The sequence below is a fragment of the Primulina eburnea genome, chromosome 13 (genome assembly GCF_022965805.1).
Source record: "Primulina eburnea isolate SZY01 chromosome 13, ASM2296580v1, whole genome shotgun sequence".
Classification (NCBI taxonomy): Eukaryota; Viridiplantae; Streptophyta; class Magnoliopsida; order Lamiales; family Gesneriaceae; genus Primulina; species Primulina eburnea.
The window spans coordinates 7,164,522-7,182,340 of record NC_133113.1 but is presented as its reverse complement, the minus strand read 5'-3'; the positions used below and the strand labels follow the sequence as shown (position 1 = coordinate 7,182,340).

The window sequence follows — 17,819 nt, the reverse complement described above, 5'->3', positions numbered from 1 at the left end:
GTATTGAAAGAGAAGTCGCTTGGGAACTAGAATAGAAAATGTGTGAGTAATACCCGTACCTCCTCCTAAACCAAGCCAACCCAAGTTTCGAGGACGAAACTTTCCATAAGGAGGGAGGGATGTAAAACCCAAGATTTTGTAATCGTGATAATATTTTTGTAATTTAAGTATGCTAGGATTATTCAATTTTTGGGTATCTATCTCATTATTTTATTAAAGATGTAAGATTTGCAAGTTTATCTAAAGTTGTGTGGATAATTATATCGTGTACAATATTTTTGGAGCTCGAGATTTAAGATAATATTGTGCATATATTTTGAACTTAAGATAATGAATAGACCAGTATCTAAGAAAATATTTGGACATGAGCAAATAAAAATCTAAGATTTGATATGATATTGAGATACCGAGATAAAGAGCAAGCAAAGGATAATATGATCCATAGATTTTGAATTCAATGATGTATTTAATGTATAATTTTGAAAAATTCAAGGGATGGATATTTAGATTTCGAATTATTATCCAAGATCATGGATAAAAGAATGATAATTATCCTAGATTTAAAGTTTGATTCGAAAATTCAAACATGGGGATAATACACGATCAGGATAGCAGTCACATCTCTATAAATAGGAGAAGCTCCCATTCAGAATTTACACCTCATTTAAACATCAAATTTTCGATTTTTTGCTCTCATATTTTCGAAAATTCCTCTACAAAAATTCTGCACGAGTCATCAAAATTCTATCTAAGTTCAGAAATTTTTTCTCTCGCTCAGATACTCGGAATCCTATCTCCACCGTTCAGAATATACCTCAATATGTTTAGAATAACGTATCTAAAATCTGGTCGAATCCAACAATTAGTTTATTTTTATAGCCTTCGCAAGAAAATTGCTCATATTATAGGCGAGAACAGAATACCTACGTTTTTTCATCCATAAACAGGATAATAAGACTTCCAAACTCGATTTTCATCGTTCATAATTTATTTGACGTACTTTTGAACGTACTGTAAAAGTTTGAACCCGATCCAATGGTTCAATAAGGCGCAAACAATTTTTCAAGGCGGCTGATTTTTCGGTAGATGTGCTACTGTGTTTCGAAGTGTCGGTTGCATGATTCTTCTATGATTTTCGAATTCTTCATGTTTTCTTCCAGGTTTAAGGTAATTGGGCTTGTTTTAAATGTGTAAATTTCGGTTATGCATTTCGTGTGTTTTAAAATTCGGTCTAGTGCAAATTCTTCTTCTACCCCTTCTGATTACGATTTTTGCATGAGTTATGTGTTGGCACTGTGAGGATTCAACTCGATATGGGATGGAATCCCAACTATGATATGACCCTTATGCGGTGGAGATATAACCGCTATATGGCCTCGCCCCCTTAAAAGAGTAAAAATTAGGGACTGATATCAGTAAACCATTGAAAGTAGAAGAACATTAGTGTCTGGTCTACGTTATGCATGTGGTTTAAATCATGTAATGAAAGGTGTGTGTTTCGAATATTCTTCCATATTGTTTGTTGTGCTCGAACGGCCTTCACTTGCTACGTGACGACCATATCACTCATCCCTTACTCTACCATCCCCAAATAAATCAGAAGAAGAAATAGAGAAAGAAGAATCAGACATCAGTTTTTGGGCTGATAGTGGACGCATGAAGAATTTTAATTAAAAATATGTTCTTGTGAGTTTTAGATTCAAGTTATAAACGATTCCGCAGATTTTTATCGTTTTCAGAGTTATTATTGTAAAGACAATTCCATTTTTATGGTATTTATGATATAAACAGGTTTTGGTTTATAGTGTACTACGAGGCTTCTTGTTTAGCAATTATGTGATTGTTGAATAACGTCGGTGTCGATTAACCCCGGTCTCGGGACGTGACAAATGGTGCCTAAGCGCCAAGCACTTAAGGAACCAAGATAAAAAAAAAACAGTCGGAGCGGCGCCTTAGTGCTTGAAGCACATAGAATTGTAGAGCCTGAAACAGCAAATGAGGTGCCTAAGCATCGACACTCTGCGTGGAAAAGGACTTTAGAATCCTGTCTTGCAAGAACTCTATCATGTCATCAGATGATAAAAAGGGGTCCTAGGGCCACGAAAAAATACACAATGTACACACTGAAACACAAAGATCATCAAGAGAGAGAATGCATGGAACAAGGATTATTGAAGTGAAGAATTTAGAACACAGGGACGGGTATGCCAATTCGACTTCGTTAGTTCTTTTTCCTTCTCAAATTCTTATATTAATGTTTATATATACAAACATTCTTTATTTCTATTTATTTTGCATTACTAAATAATTTTCTATTCTAAAGGGATGACCTAGTTTGGTTGGCAAAGATTAATATGACTTGTTGATTTATTTAATTGAATTTATCTATGTTTTCTTGTAGTTCATGTTTTCTATCTACTAGTCATAGATTGTATTATTTAATAATTGAAATCCATCACTCCGGAGAGAACATTGAAATTAATATCGTAGGAAAATATATCGTTGGGTTCTTATATGGTTTGAAAGGCGTATAATCTCATCAAAAACAAGTAAGAACTGTAGAGCCCAAAATCAGTACACGTAAACACATGCATTAATTAAATGAATAAATTATTTATTTAATTTTTTTAAAACTATTTTTAACTATGCATGATTTATGATTTGCATTATTTTAAATTATTACATGTTTATTTGATGAACGTTAAAATGTTTTCTTGTGTTTTATGTTTCAGACGAATATTCGATACGAGATCGGGAAAAGAGACCGATGACGATTTAAGCGAAATACGATTAATGTGATATTTTATTTCAAGTCAAGAAAATTGGTATTTTAAATTATTTACGAATTTTGAGCATTTTGAAAGCCTATTTTTATTTATTAGATGATTTTAAGATTTTGTGCTTTTCAAATACTAATTTGATTATTGGAGGATTTTAATCTTAAAAATTTTGTACTTAATTATTTGTATTAAATCTTTGAATGGAACTAAATAATTAGATTAGTATTATTTTATCAATGATTAGTTAACTAAACATTTCTTTAGCCCCTAATTAGTTAATTAAGCATAATTTTCAGCTCTATCTATACCACACTCGCGCGCGGACACACACACGTTGCAAATTTTGGAGAATAGCTAGGGTTCTTGAGCCTTCTTTCAGCAGCCACCATACCTCGCTAATTTTAGGAGATTTACGTCCCTTTTTCGAGGAAGAATCGTGTAGCAAGCGTCTCCGGGTCATCTCTCGTAATCCACCGCATTGGTATTCGTTATCTTCGTGCGTTATAACGCAAAGGCATGTGTAATCTTTCATTTTTCGCATCGATCTTGTCGTAGTAAATATTTTGATTCATATTGTGTGAAAAATCCGTTTAAGTTATGCAAAGTTTTAGCAAAAATGTTTGAAGCGATTTTGAACAAGTTTTTAGATCTTAAAAATCGAATCTGCCGTCATTTCGATTCCTGCGAATTTTTGATCGATTTTCTGGAAAACCTTTCAACTTACAAAACGTAGTACTTTTCGATATCTTCGATTTGACAGTAATTCGTATTTTTCAACAAGAGACGAGAGAGTTATGATCATTCTCGTGTGACTGCTCAAATTGTGTTAGTTTAAAATAAAAATGTGTTTTTCGCTCAAGGTGGCGCTCGGGCGCGAGATTTTACCAATTGAGTGCCAGACCTTCTGGATGAGGCGCGCTCGATTGGTAAGATGTTACCGCCCGAGCGCCAGGTATTCTGGAAAAATTTTGGCTTGGGCATTATAATGTATTAGTATGTTCGACGTGCAAAGAAAATATTTTATATTTTTGAAGTATGCGAATTGTCTTGTGACCAATTATGAACGAGGTTGGAAGCCGGAGAACGTGTCCAGGAACCTCTCCATCCCGGTAAAGTATGACCGGGTTTTGATCAGGATTGGGAAGCGGTAATGCATGACCAGTGACCAATCCACCCGGTAAAGCATGACTAGGGATCTTATGTATGTGGAGTGGACGCTCGGTCGAAAGGCGATGATGATCCCTGCCAGCCCACTACTGTGGTTGAATCTGATCAGGCGCATTATATTATGGGTCACTTGCTTTGAAACATATCTCTACGTAAAATGATAATGATTATGCATGTTTAAGTATGTATGATGCAGCTCGATTATGAAAAGTTTATGAAATTATGGCACGACTATGTTTATGTAAGTATGTTTAGGTTTTAAGTATGTATGTGCTACTTTAAAATGCATGTGAGTTTATTACGTATTACTCGCTATTCTCAGTTTATACATGCATGTTGAGTTTTTAGACTCACTAGACTTGATCGATGCAGGTGAGGACGAGTATGAGGAGACGAGAGATGGGGACTAATGAGATGGCTCGGACTGTGCGGAGGACTAACCCAATGGCCGTTTAAGTTTTCAAGAAATTTTATGCATGTTGAACTCATTTACTCTGATTTTAATTAAACCACTTTATGTTGTTGTTTAAACAAGTACTTTTGCAAGCTAGTTTCGGTTGTCACTTGATGATACGAAAATAGTTTGTACTCTTTTATATTTCAAATATTTAGACAAACATTTCATTTGTATTTCATTTTTGAGAGTTTGTTTCTTATTTAAAAAATATTTTTATTTCCCGCAAATTCTAAGTATTTTTAACGTACGGTACATTACAAGAACGATCATTGATATCTATTGTTTGACGTTAGACTTTACATAGGAATATCGAAATAGTAAAATATATTTGTAACTTGGGAAAGGGAAATAAAAATAAATAAGCATTCTTGGCTATTAAACAAAGTGGATTCATGAATATACTATCATAAGGGAGTAATCATTTTGGAAATCTAAGTGAAATAAAACCTCGATATCGTTTCTCACATCGATTTCTTGTTATTTTAGTGTGCTTGAATTCAATTTTCTGTTTGATTAATTGATAAACATTATTACTGAATTTCTAAATAAAGTCTAGCTAGATTATTCTTATTACAGTACTTTATATATTATTTAATACACACTCCTCATGTGAACGATTATTTATTCATCACATACTAAAACTTGACATCGTGTGCTTGCGAGAGAAAAATAAGTAACAGTTTTGAAATAAAAAAAAGTGAAGGACAGAAATGTAATTTGGTGAGTTGTCATTTTTTAATCATACCTTCTTTGTGAGATTAATAATCAAAGAATTATCAAGGACTATTTAATGAATCTTATACTGGGTCAAAAAGATTATTAAAATATTTTAATATTTAACCATACGTTGGATAACATTTGACTATTCATCTATCTTTTATTAATCCGCTAAAAAAAACACACCTCAAGTAGATAACGAGATATTTAAAAGAAACAAAGAAACTGGGTTTTAGATTATTCCTACATTGCATAACAATGAATTTAATCCATATAGTTTGGATTCATTCCAATTCAGTCTCTCAATTCGTTCATGTACCGATTTAGTTATGAGCCTTCAAAATTGCATGAGAGAATACATTAAGACATTTCTATAGTTGAGTGTATTCTAGGTTAAGTCCCTCACTTTGTCCATGTGCCACTTTAGTCCTTAAAACTTTTAAATTTTCTCCAAGTCTCATTTTCGATGTAGGACCAAGTGTTTGTCGACTTTATCCAAAACTATAATTGATGGTAAGGTTATAACTCAAATGTTTTAAACCGTACAGCAGCTCAAGCATCACGTTTCGATTATTCTACCGCGATTATTGTATACGATAATCTCTCTCCCAATAATTAAACTCTTATAATTAATGAGAATCGAACTCGTGATATTGGATATGATATCAATTGTAAGACTGGGCACTTGCTGCTTTACCAGATGTTATAACTATTGTTAACGGTGCAACTCAAATCTTTTAAATAATACAACAGCTCAAGCACTAAGTTTCGATTGATCTACCCAACAGGGACAATTATTGTATTTAACACTCGACATTAAGTCAGATGTCTAATGTTAACGAAGAAGGCTCGTGATGGCGATTTAGTCTAATGAAAGTGTGGATTACTGGCAAAATTTTCGATTGTGATCGATTTTGTTTTTCGTTATTAGGATGGTTTGTAATAGAAATATTTATCGTGTTATAATTGGAAAGTGCAGGCTATAAGTCTATTGATTTTTTCATTTATAATATATCTTGTGTTTACCAGTTAGAGTTCAATTCAAATACATATCTATCTATCTATCAAATAGTGTTTGATAAAATAATCGTAGTACATGTTCTATTTATATATATGATGCTACCTATATATTTTCACTGACTAATTATTCAAAACTGAAAGATAAAAATTATTTTGAATATTAATATGTTTTTGATCATTTAAAATTGTAAACGAAATTGAATTTAATTACATATAGTTATATCTTTGGCCCAAATATATACTCTACAAATTTTCTATACATGTTTTTTTTTAATTTTCATTAATATATGATAGACTCGAGTGATCTAATGATATTGAGATATGAAGAAAATTAATCCTGATTGAAATTAAACTAACTCAAAATCAGTGTTATAAAAAGTCTCGCTTAAGTATTGAAGATTCCATAAAATGCTTCGCTTCGGTAAAAAAGCGGTCAAGCATAAGTTGACCATATTAAGCGTCATTAAATACTCTTACGTGTGACTTTTACAAAATATAAAAAAAAAATCGATGGATAAGAAGAAGAGGGAATACAAAGTAACTATTTTATTAGTAGGTAATTTTAACAATGTACAATCACGATTAATATCGTTTAAGCGCGATTTTTTTTTTAGAAGAAAGCAAGATTGATAAACAAGAAGAAGAGAAACATAAATTTAAACTGTTACTATCAAGTAATGTCTTGACTAGTTAAATATAGCGATGATGAATATATGATAGATGTTGATACTTTACAACCTACAAAATATATTAATGGTAAATGTTTTGAAGTAGTCTGAATCTGAAACTTATAGAATAAATTGAATTAGAATCCCACAAAAAAATTATACATTACAATTAAATTTATTATATTTTTACATTATTCACTCCTTTTATTTTTTTTTGAGATAATTAAAATTATTGTTTAAATTAAAAATGTTTAAGCTTATATTAATCTTTTTTAAGCTTAAAAATTTTGAAATTTGGCGTCTTTTAAAACCTTGCTCAAAACAGTAAGCATAATAAATTATTTTAATAATTTAGAATACAACTCTCGAATTACAAATTATTTCAATAATAAAAGGCTGGAGCCTTTTTGTAAAGACGAGTCAACCTTACCAATATTCACAATAAACAGTAGGCAAAAACTTGTGTGAGACGGTCTCACGGGTCGTATTTGTGAGACGGATCTCTTATTTGGGTCACCCATACAAAAGTATTACCTTTTATGCTAAGAGTATTACTTTTTATTGTGAATATGGGTAGGGTTGACCCGTCTCACGGATTAAGATCCGTGAGACGGTCTCACATGAGACTCACTCTAAACATTAATACTTTTTCATTGATGACCTAAATAAGATATTCGACCCACGAAATTGATCAGTGAGACCGTCTCATACGAGTTGTTGTGACAAATGAAATGAGATTTCGCCTCGGAATGTAGTTGCTTTTATAATGATAATTGCTCTTAAAACCACGGTTATTGTTTTTGGAGCAAAAACTTCCAAGAAATCAAGCATGATTGACTTGGATTTTAGAGGTAAAATTTCAAATTTCATTAGTTTCTCTTCAATTTTGCGGAAATATTTTGTTTAAGAACATTTTTGTGTATCCTGTGAAGACCCGAAATCTTGCAACGAGAAAATCTATATATGTCATAGGAAATTTCAGCTCATTTTTGGCACAACATTTTTTTAGTTTCATACAATCATAATCATGAAAATTTGAATAATCATCGTCCCTTCATTACTGGCCATTTATCACCATATGGAAGTGCACCAATCTTGGAAGAGATTCATGCAGCCGAAATCACTCTCCATTTGCATTTAAGGAAAACCAAAATCACTCATTAATCTCGGGTGTGTAACTTGAATCAAGAAGAGGCCACGTTCATTCGGGAGAGAAAAGTGCAATCATCACGTTGATTAAGCAATCAGCGACATTCTTGGAGTGATACGGGCTTACTTTTATAGTTGATTATTCAAGCCTATATAAGAAACAAACTCCCTCTCCATAATTTGAAGAATTGAAATTTAGCATTTGCAGCAGCCTAGTCGAAGATCTACCGCAACCTTGTTCGAACAAAGTTCTTTTACCGCCTTAATCCAAAAGAAATCAGGTAAGTGAGCTTTGCTATGTATTTCTTTGTAACTTAAACTTTGTATAAGTATTTCATGACATGCGTCTATGTGTGTCAAATCATTTTCGGAAAATGCTATTATATATTTTATAAAATCTCGATCGATGTACGATATGTTCTTCAATTTCCGATGTTCTTTGATTCTGCTGAGTTCATTCAAAAATTCTGATAAGTGTTGTTTGATACATCTGATTCTGTGGTGCACTGTTATGATTCGAGTGGGATATGGAACGACGATTGTAAATTTATATGGCCCCCATCAGTGGGTATAAAACTGTGTTTCGGCCCCCATCAGTGGGTATAAAACTGTGTTCCGGTCCCCATCAGTGAGTATAAAACTGTGTTTTGGCCTCACCCCTTAGAGGACTAATATATTGGAGACGATTTGACCATGGAAAACGAGATGAATAACAGTGTTTTCGTTTGTTCTGATTCGTTCTGTTCTGAATTGTCTGATAATCTTTTTTTCGCATTTCGATTCCGATTCTGATCTGATATAAGATACTATGTTTTGAAAATCAGTTTGCAATATTGGTTTTAAATTATATTTATATGTATTTGTGGTAATCGATCGGCCCCCACTTGCTGAGTGTTTCTCAAACACTCACCCATTACATTTCTCCCCAGATAAGAATGAAGATCAAGTAGACGAGGATGAAATAAGACATGCTTTGGAGTTGGTGAGGAAGTTTTGAGATATGAAGATTTCTCGCTTATGTTCTTTCTAAGTTTCGATTCAAGTTGTACACTGCTTCCGCACATTTTATTTTGTTTTGGAATTTATCACTGTAAGACAAGATTATTTTGAGTTAATTATGAAATAGAGTGGTTATGGTTTATACTGAACTACGAGGCTAGTTGTTTGGCGATTATGTGATTGTTGAACAACGCCGGTGTCGACTAACCCCGGTCTCGGGGCGTGACATTTAAGTGGTATCAGAACCGCCAGGTTCATAATCCGGCTGGGGATTTCGATAGAGAAAATTTGACGAAGTTAGATTTTGGTAAAAACTTAGTCATTCATATCCACCCCAATTTTTTGATTTGAAAATTGTGAATTCCCATAGGAAACTCAAGATTTGATTCCATTAATTATTTCTCTCGAAGTATAGTTTTCAAACCATACGTCAATTATCGAATTTTCCATTTTTGAACCCTTTCTGAATTAAAACTAGAACGAGATGACTCTGAAATTTACTGTTTGATGACCTTATCATTTTGTAAGCCTTCCAGTGTTTTTCAGGAAATGGCTTCGTACGCCCCCCGTAACCACGCTCAGTTTTTGCCATTTTTGGAAATTCTCGTTGAACTTATAATTCCGCAAAGGAGAATCGAAATCCAAATCTTCCAATCGTTCCTTGATCCTCATGAATTATTTTAAATTTATATGAAAATATTCTGACTTTTCTTTTCGAATATTTCATTGATTCTGCATCGAAATTTGTTATCTATATGCATAAGTATGTTTAAAAAAATTTTAAGATATGATTTTTTAGATTTATATGAAATCGATTTTTGGAGTAGTCTTTATATTAATTGATCGATAGAAAATTTGAGATTTTTATTTTCGGATTTAAGTTAGATTAATTTTGGGACTAGGATCTGTATTAAATAATCGATAGAAAGTTTTAAGTCCTGATTTTTTTTGGGTTTAAATTATATTGACAATTAAGTGAGAAGTTGATACTCATGATTAAATTTTTAATAGAGTTAACAATTATATTTAGGATTTTAATCAAATATATCTATACCTATAAATATATGTTCTTAACTTGAAAATATATGTTCTTGATTTGAAATATCATTCCCAATTCTATTTTTAATGTCAAATAACAAAATTTTCATTTGTTTAAAAAATGGTCTTAAACTATTATTAAATTTTTGTTTGATAAATTTCATAACAACATAATAAATATTAGTTCAATTGATTGGACCGTTTAATCTTTGTGTCTTAAATCTCTAATTTAATTTATATAATTCTTCTTGAACAAAAGAACAATTCACATCTTAATTTTTTGTCTTCATTTATAACCTGTCAATTATCTACTAAGAACTAAATATATAATATATTTCTTGGATGGATTATGTATTGTGCCTCTTTTCTAAAATTGTAATTGTCCCTATACAATTCTACCCATATTTTAGGATTTTCATTCAATGATACCTCTTCTAATCAAGCATCATCAATTACATACCTTCAATTTTTCCAATGTCGTCGTCAATCTATAAATTTTGAAAGCCACTTTAAACAATATATTTTAGCCTTCACATTTACCTATAAAAAAATTAATAATGATAATAATAATATTTAAAAAAAATGAATCCACCGTAGCCTTATTTTCAAAAATCGTGTCCTACAATTAACTTGTGATTTAAGGCTTCTTATTTGTTTGAATTTAGAAACATCCATTGACCCAAAATTTAGTACTCAATTAAGTATTAATTATAACAATTAAAATGAATTAATGGCCTTCAAAATTGTTACCTTACACCTCACCGAAAGTAGTTATATAAATGAAGAATGTCACTCAAACACACACAAAAATCACAATCCCCTCATATTTTCATGCCCCCCCTTCAAGCAAGATTCTCACTTTCGTGTTCGCAAATGACGACGCAAGCCAAGACCGTTAGGGAACTCGAGCTCGAAATCGAGCAACTTAGGGGTACCATTACGATTTTACTTTATGACAAAGAGGAGTTGAAGAAAGCTAGGGGTTGCCTTGAAGTAGAAGTGGGACAACTCACTTTCGACGAAAAAATTTGCGGAAAAACAACTCAAAGATTACAGAGAAGAGTTGCAAGAGTCGCAAAATTATGGTCAACAAATGTTTGCCACCTCCGAAGCTTGGTGCAACCAATATCACGCTAAGAAATGGTTTTGTGACCAACTTGAACAGGATTTCAATGCCTATCGTCATGAAATGGAAAACTATGTGCAACAAATTGAACTCAACAACCAAAACTTGAGTGCAGAAACCGCCAACCAACAAATTGCACTCGAACAGGAGCAACATCCACTAAATGCACAAGGAGAAGAAGCTAACGAGGAGTTAGGAGACGGAAACGTTACTGATTAGATTAGGCTCTCATAAGTATTTTGGAATAAGGACACTCTTGTCTATATTATTTCTTTTTACATCTCACTACTTTTGTTTTGAAACCTATCGTATTCGTATTATAGAATTCAAGTTTAGATTTTTCCTTGAATCAATTGACTTCGAACCATAGATCATTCAACATGAATTTAAATTTCGAATTTACCAACCATTTCATATATACATCGAGTTAACTCAAGTTTCGAGGATGAAACTTCTAATAAGGAGGGAGGGATATGAAGACCCGAAATCTTGCAACGAGAAAATCTATATATGTCATAGGAAATTTCAGCTCATTTTTGGCACAACATTTTTTTAGTTTCATACAATCATAATCATAAAAATTTGAATAATTATCGTCCCTTCATTACTGGCCATTAACACCATATGGAAATACACCAATCTTGAAAGAGATTCATGCAGCCGAAATCACTCTCCATTTGCATTTAAGGAAAACCAAAATCACTTATGAATCTCGGGTGTGTATCTTGAATCAAGTAGAGGCCACGTTCATTCGGGAGAGAAAAGTGCAATCATCACGTTGATTAAGCAATCAGCGACATTCTTGGAGTGATACAGGCTTATTTTTATAGTTGATTATTCAAGCCTATATAAGAAGCAAACTCCCTCTCCATAATTTGAAGAATTCGAAATTTAACATTTGCAGCAGCCTAGTCGAAGCTCTATCGCAACCTTGTTCGAACGAAGTTCTTTAAGCATGTCCTTCTAGCGCCTTAATCCAAAAGAAATCAGGTAAGTGGGCTTTTGCTATGTATTTGTTTGTAACTTAAACTTTGTATAAGTATTTCATGACATGCGTCTATGTGTGTCAAATCATTTTCAGAAAATGCTATTATATATTTTATAAAATCTCGATCGATGTACGATATGTTCTTCAATTTCCGATGTTCTTTGATTCTGCTGAGTTCATTCAAAAATTCTGATAAGTGTTGTTTGATACATCTGATTCTGTGGTGCACTGTTATGATTCGAGTGGGATATGGAACGACGATTGTAAATTTATATGACCCCCATTAGTGGGTATGAAACTGTGTTTCGGTCCCCATCAGTGGGTATAAAACTGTGTTTCGGTCCCCATCAGTGGGTATAAAACTGTGTTCCGGCCCCCATCAGTGGGTATAAAACTGTGTTTTGGCCTCACCCCTTAGAGGACTAACATATTGGAGACAATTTGACCATGGAAAACGAGATGAATAACAGTGTTTTCGTTTGTTCCGATTCGTTCTGTTCTGAATTGTCTGATAATCTTTGTTTCGCATTTCGATTCCGATTCTGATATGATATAAGATACTATGTTTTGAAAATCAGTTTGCAATATCGGTTTTAAATTATATTTATATGTATTTGTGGTAATCGATCGGCCCCCACTTGCTGAGTGTTTCCCAAACACTCACCCCTTACATTTCTCCCCAGATAAGAATGAAGATCAAGTAGATGAGGATGAAATAAGACATGGTTTGGAGTTGGTGAGGAAGTTTTGATATATAAAGATTTCTCGGTTATGTTCTTCCTAAGTTTCGATTCAAGTTGTACATTGCTTCCGCACATTTTATTTTGTTTTGGAATTTATCACTGTAAGACAATATTATTTTGAGTTAATTATGAAATAGACTGGTTTTGGTTTATACTGAACTACGAGGCTGGTTGTTTGGCGATTATGTGATTATTGAACAATGCCGATGTCGATTAACCCCGGTCTCGGGGCGTGACATATCCACACCGCCACTCATGAACAACCAATTTTATCGACGACGACACGTTTCCAAACTGCTCTAAACCTGAATAACCGGAGAACTCGAATCGATGGAAATAAAATCTGGTGGTGGGTTTAGAAGAGGAGTCAAGGGAGGACACTGGACAACCAACAATCCGCTTCTAAATGAAAAATGTAATTTGCACAAATTTTCTGCTAAGATCCGAACTCGGACATCGCAACCCAAGGATTTAGTCATTTTAGCAGCACACGAATTTGAACCATGGGCTGCCAAATTTTCGAAATTTGACAAGAAATCTTTCGGTAACTTTTTGACATGATACTCAGCACTTGTAACAACTGATTTCTTGTGGTAAATGACAACATAATGGAGAAGTTTCGGACTTGGAACGACCGAATTAAAAGTTGATTGTGATCATGATCATGGCAGCTGCCCCATTTAGCTCATTTCCCACCTATAAATACCTCTCAAATTCTGAATGAAGAGTAAAAAAAAAAAAAACTGGCAGCAATTCCCTTGTTTTCGAGCAGCCTTCAGCGGCAAATTTATGCCCATTTTTCGAGCAACACTTACAAGCAAAATTTCTCTCAAAGTGCTCCTCGAAGTTCGAACAAGAGTCAGTTCATTCTTGAAAGGAATTAAATTCCTTGATATAGTTTCCTTTTTAGTATCTCTAATGTTTTGCCTTTCTAGACTTGAGAATAATCTCTAATTTATGATGTGATCTCTTGAAGATTTGGTATTCGATATGAGAGTCATAATATCTTTAATATATGGAATCTTAATATCTTTAAGATATGAGATCCTTATTCTTTAAGGAGTTTTTTTCTAAAAAAAAAAACTCTGTGTGTGCTTTAATAGGAAAAAGGGGGCGAAAAAGGATAGTGAGAGAGACGAAGGAGTTCGAAGAGTTTCTCGAGATCGAAGCCATCTCGTGCTATTGTTAACGTGTTGCTGGGAAGTGTTGACACCATATGAAGACAACACCTATTCACTGTGTTGATTAGTGTGTTGAATTTTTGAAGACCATTTACTTCTCAGTTGATGCATCCTATGTATTTTGGTTATACGGTTTGTTAGTGGTTTAGGATGCAATTTGTTACTCGCCTTTTGAGGGAGTTGTTTTATTCTTTCACTAGTATTGGTTTTTGTAAACTTACAAGTTTTCCTAGTGAATTATTTTTGCCCTGAGGCATCGCACAAGTATTTGATACTTGTGCACAATTTATATCTCGTCACTCGTATTATTATTATAATTCCAGTTTTGTGTTAACTTCTTAAACTGAAACTTCCGCTGCATGTTGTCGTGGGTGTTACAACATCTACGTACAACACCTACTTTCTGATACATACAACAATCACCCTCATCACACTCACACTGTGGGAACAGAACTTTCAATTGGTATCAGAGCCTCCACTTGACGCTACTAAGTGAGATCCTGTTTTGTTTTGTTTTCACAGAAAAAATGGAAGCATCAACAAACACTGTTTTTAGACCTCCTGTATTGGATGGTTCAAACTATGCTTTGTGGAAAGTAAAGATAAGGGTCTTTATAAAATCTATTGAAGAAAGAGCTTGGCTGCGTGTACTTGATGGTTGGAGCCCACCAAAGATCGAGGATGCTGATGGAGACTCTCGGCTCAAACCCGAAAGTACATGGACAATTGATGAAGTGCAAACTTCAAATTTTAATTCCAAGGCTCTCAATGCTATATTTTCATCAGTTGACACAAGGATGTTTAACCTAATCACCAATTGTGTCTGTGCTAAAGAAGCGTGAGATATACTTCAGAAACATTGTGAACGATCTGAGAGCGTGCGTAAAACTAGACTAAGGATGGTGACATCAAAATTTGAAAGCTTGAGGATGGAGGAAAAGGAGTCTATTCTTGAGTACGATAGCCGGTTGAGACAACTTTCTAATGAATCTCACAGTCTTGGAGATCCCATGCCCAATGAAAGATTGGTGAACAAAGTCTTAAGATCTCTCCTTGAGAGATTTAATGTCAAAGTGTGTGCAATTGAAGAATCTAAAGACACTTCAAAAATCAATCTGGATGAATTAATGAGTTCTCTCAGAACCTTTGAGATGAACCTCGATTTACAAAGGAAGGATAAAGGGAAAACAATAGCCCTTGAAGCCTCAACCGAATCTTATGATGAAATCCTTAAAATATCAAAAGAGGCTGAAAAGTCTGATTTAGGTGAAGAATCGATCTCTCTGTTTACTAAGAAATTCGGTGATTACTTGAAGACCATGAAAGAGAAGAAGAAAAGTGGGCAGAAATCTGTGCTACCCAACATCACCACTTCTGCAAAAGCTCAAAAGTTTACTCCTATGAAAGGACAGTTTCGACCAAAAACCGAAGTGCAAATCCAATCAAATGTCAGAAACCTGGATTCAGTGCATTGTAGAGAGTGTTCGGGATATGGACACTATGCCAATGAGTGTGCCAATCGACTTAGGAAAAACAAAGGCATGACTGTCACCCTGAGTGATGAAGAGTCTGATGATGATCAAGGATCAAATGAATTTGAAAATCACACATCATTATCTGCTATGATCAAGGAGAAACGCTCAATGCAAATCAATCCTTTGGGTGTTGCCACAGGTGTTGCAATACCTGGCTGCAACACCTCTTCGAATTCAGTATGTCTTAATTCTACAACCCTTGCAGAGTCAAGTCAGTCTGAAACTCAAGAGGTAGATGATGATGAAGTCACTCTAGAAAGTGTGCACACGATGTACGAAGAACTGTATGAAGACTGGATCAAAAGAACTAAAGGAAATGCAATTCTCTCCAAAGAGAACACTGAGCTAAAGTCACAAATATCACGACTTGAAGTAATCTTAAGCAAGAAAGTTCTGGAATTATGCAAAGTCAAAGAGGAACTTGGAGAAGCAACTCAGATTCTTGCCAAGATGAATTCAAGTTCATCTAAACTTGATTCACTTTTGATGATTGGACAAAATGACAAAGCTGGACTTGGTTATCCGAATAGTCTGTTCGAAATTGGAGAATCTTCCAATACTGAGAGAAAACCAACTGTTTTTGTCAAAGGAAGTGTTGAAACCTCGAATGCTACACACACTGAAAAAGGTGCCCCATCAAAAGGGCAAATATCTACCAAGAAGTCGAAATCCAGAAAACGCCACTTTATCTACCACTATTGTTTTAGACCTGGTCATATCAAACCCTACTGCTTTAAACTGAGAGATGATTACAAGATATGGGAATCAGAACAGGTGTTGCCACAGGTGTTGTATAACACCCGGCGCAACATTGCCAACAGAAAACCGACGGTAAAAAGGGTTTGGGTACCAAAGGCTAAGATTCAATGTTTCGTTATTTATACTTCATTAAAGACAAACATTGCAGGAATATGGTACTTTGACAGTGGCTGTTCAGGCCACATGACAGGTTCTAAAGACCATTTGATTGACTATGTTGAACTGAGGAGTGGTCATGTGACGTATGGTGGTGGTGCTAAAGGAAGAATTGCTGGCAAAGGAACCTTGAATGTTGATGGACTGCCTAATCTACACAATGTGCTTTATGTCGAAGGGCTTAACTCAAACTTAATAAGCATAAGTCAACTTTGTGATGACGGTTTGAATGTTAAGTTTGATAAAGACAATTGTGAAATGTTTGATAATTCTAATACTCGTATTTTGACAGGTACAATGTAAGGCCCGAGAAAGTGATTATCGTAATCTGAAATGATTTGAGTACAATTACTGTAATTGGAGATTTATCTGAAATGTTTTATTGTTTAATCAAGGTAATTATAGACGGATCGGATCGGACTGGGAAAGATGAGACAAGACGCGAAATATATGTGCGAGGGTGTGCATTCGCGCACATGCGCGACGTGTAAGCGCGCACATGCGTATAATGTCCAGAACCTCTCGCGCATATGCGCGAGGTAGGTGAAATGCCGAGGAAAAACTCCAGAGAGCTCGGCGCATATGCGCGACGGAAATGAAGCACATGCGCGTGAGGGACAGAAGGTTCGGCGCATATGCGCGGGAGTGATGGCGCATATGCGCAATGAGATAAAATGCCGGGCCGAGAGTTCGGCGCATAGGCAAGACGCTTGGGCGCGCATATGCGCCAGTCATGCAGAACAAGAACATGCCACTTGGTCTCTTGGGGAGACGTGTGTGTATATATATATATATACATGCAACGTTATTCAGCTAAGAAAGAAAGGAATCGAGGGAATATTTGAGGAAAAAATCTCCGTAACATTTTAATCGTGATTTGTGCAAAATCTGTCCATCCGATTTTTAATCCGACTTCAGCACCGTGTTCCTATCGACATAGGCTACAACTTGATGTAAGTTTTGCTACGTTTTGACGTGTTTTGAAATTAGACTATTGTCAGAATTGAATAGGATACATATATGATGTTCTTGTCATGTTAGACATCATAGAATCGAAGTCAGATTGAGAATTAGACTGATTATGGAATTGTTATGATTTTTGGATTCGATTTGACTGAGAATTCATATCATAATTGTGTTGTTATTGAAATTATGACTGGTATCGACATTGATTATGAGTTCGGGTATTATATCTGTGATGTTTGGATTGACGGGGTTATCGAGACTGTATTGTTATACCGTCGAAACATCAGTTAATTGATATTGATCAGATTCAGTAGTGATTTCGATTATATCGTGATATTGTCGATATAGATTAGATGGTATCTTGATTTGA

The 17,819-nt window shown here is 34.4% G+C and overlaps 1 protein-coding gene across 1 annotated transcript; it reads left to right on the top strand.

Annotated features, from left to right (window-relative positions):
• Window positions 1–14,932: 14,932 nt before the first annotated feature.
• On the top strand, window positions 14,933–16,786 carry LOC140810253 (uncharacterized). Its single transcript, XM_073168126.1, has one exon. It carries the CDS (start codon window positions 14,933–14,935, stop codon window positions 16,784–16,786), a length of 1,854 nt encoding a protein of 617 aa, XP_073024227.1.
• Window positions 16,787–17,819: the final 1,033 nt, after the last annotated feature.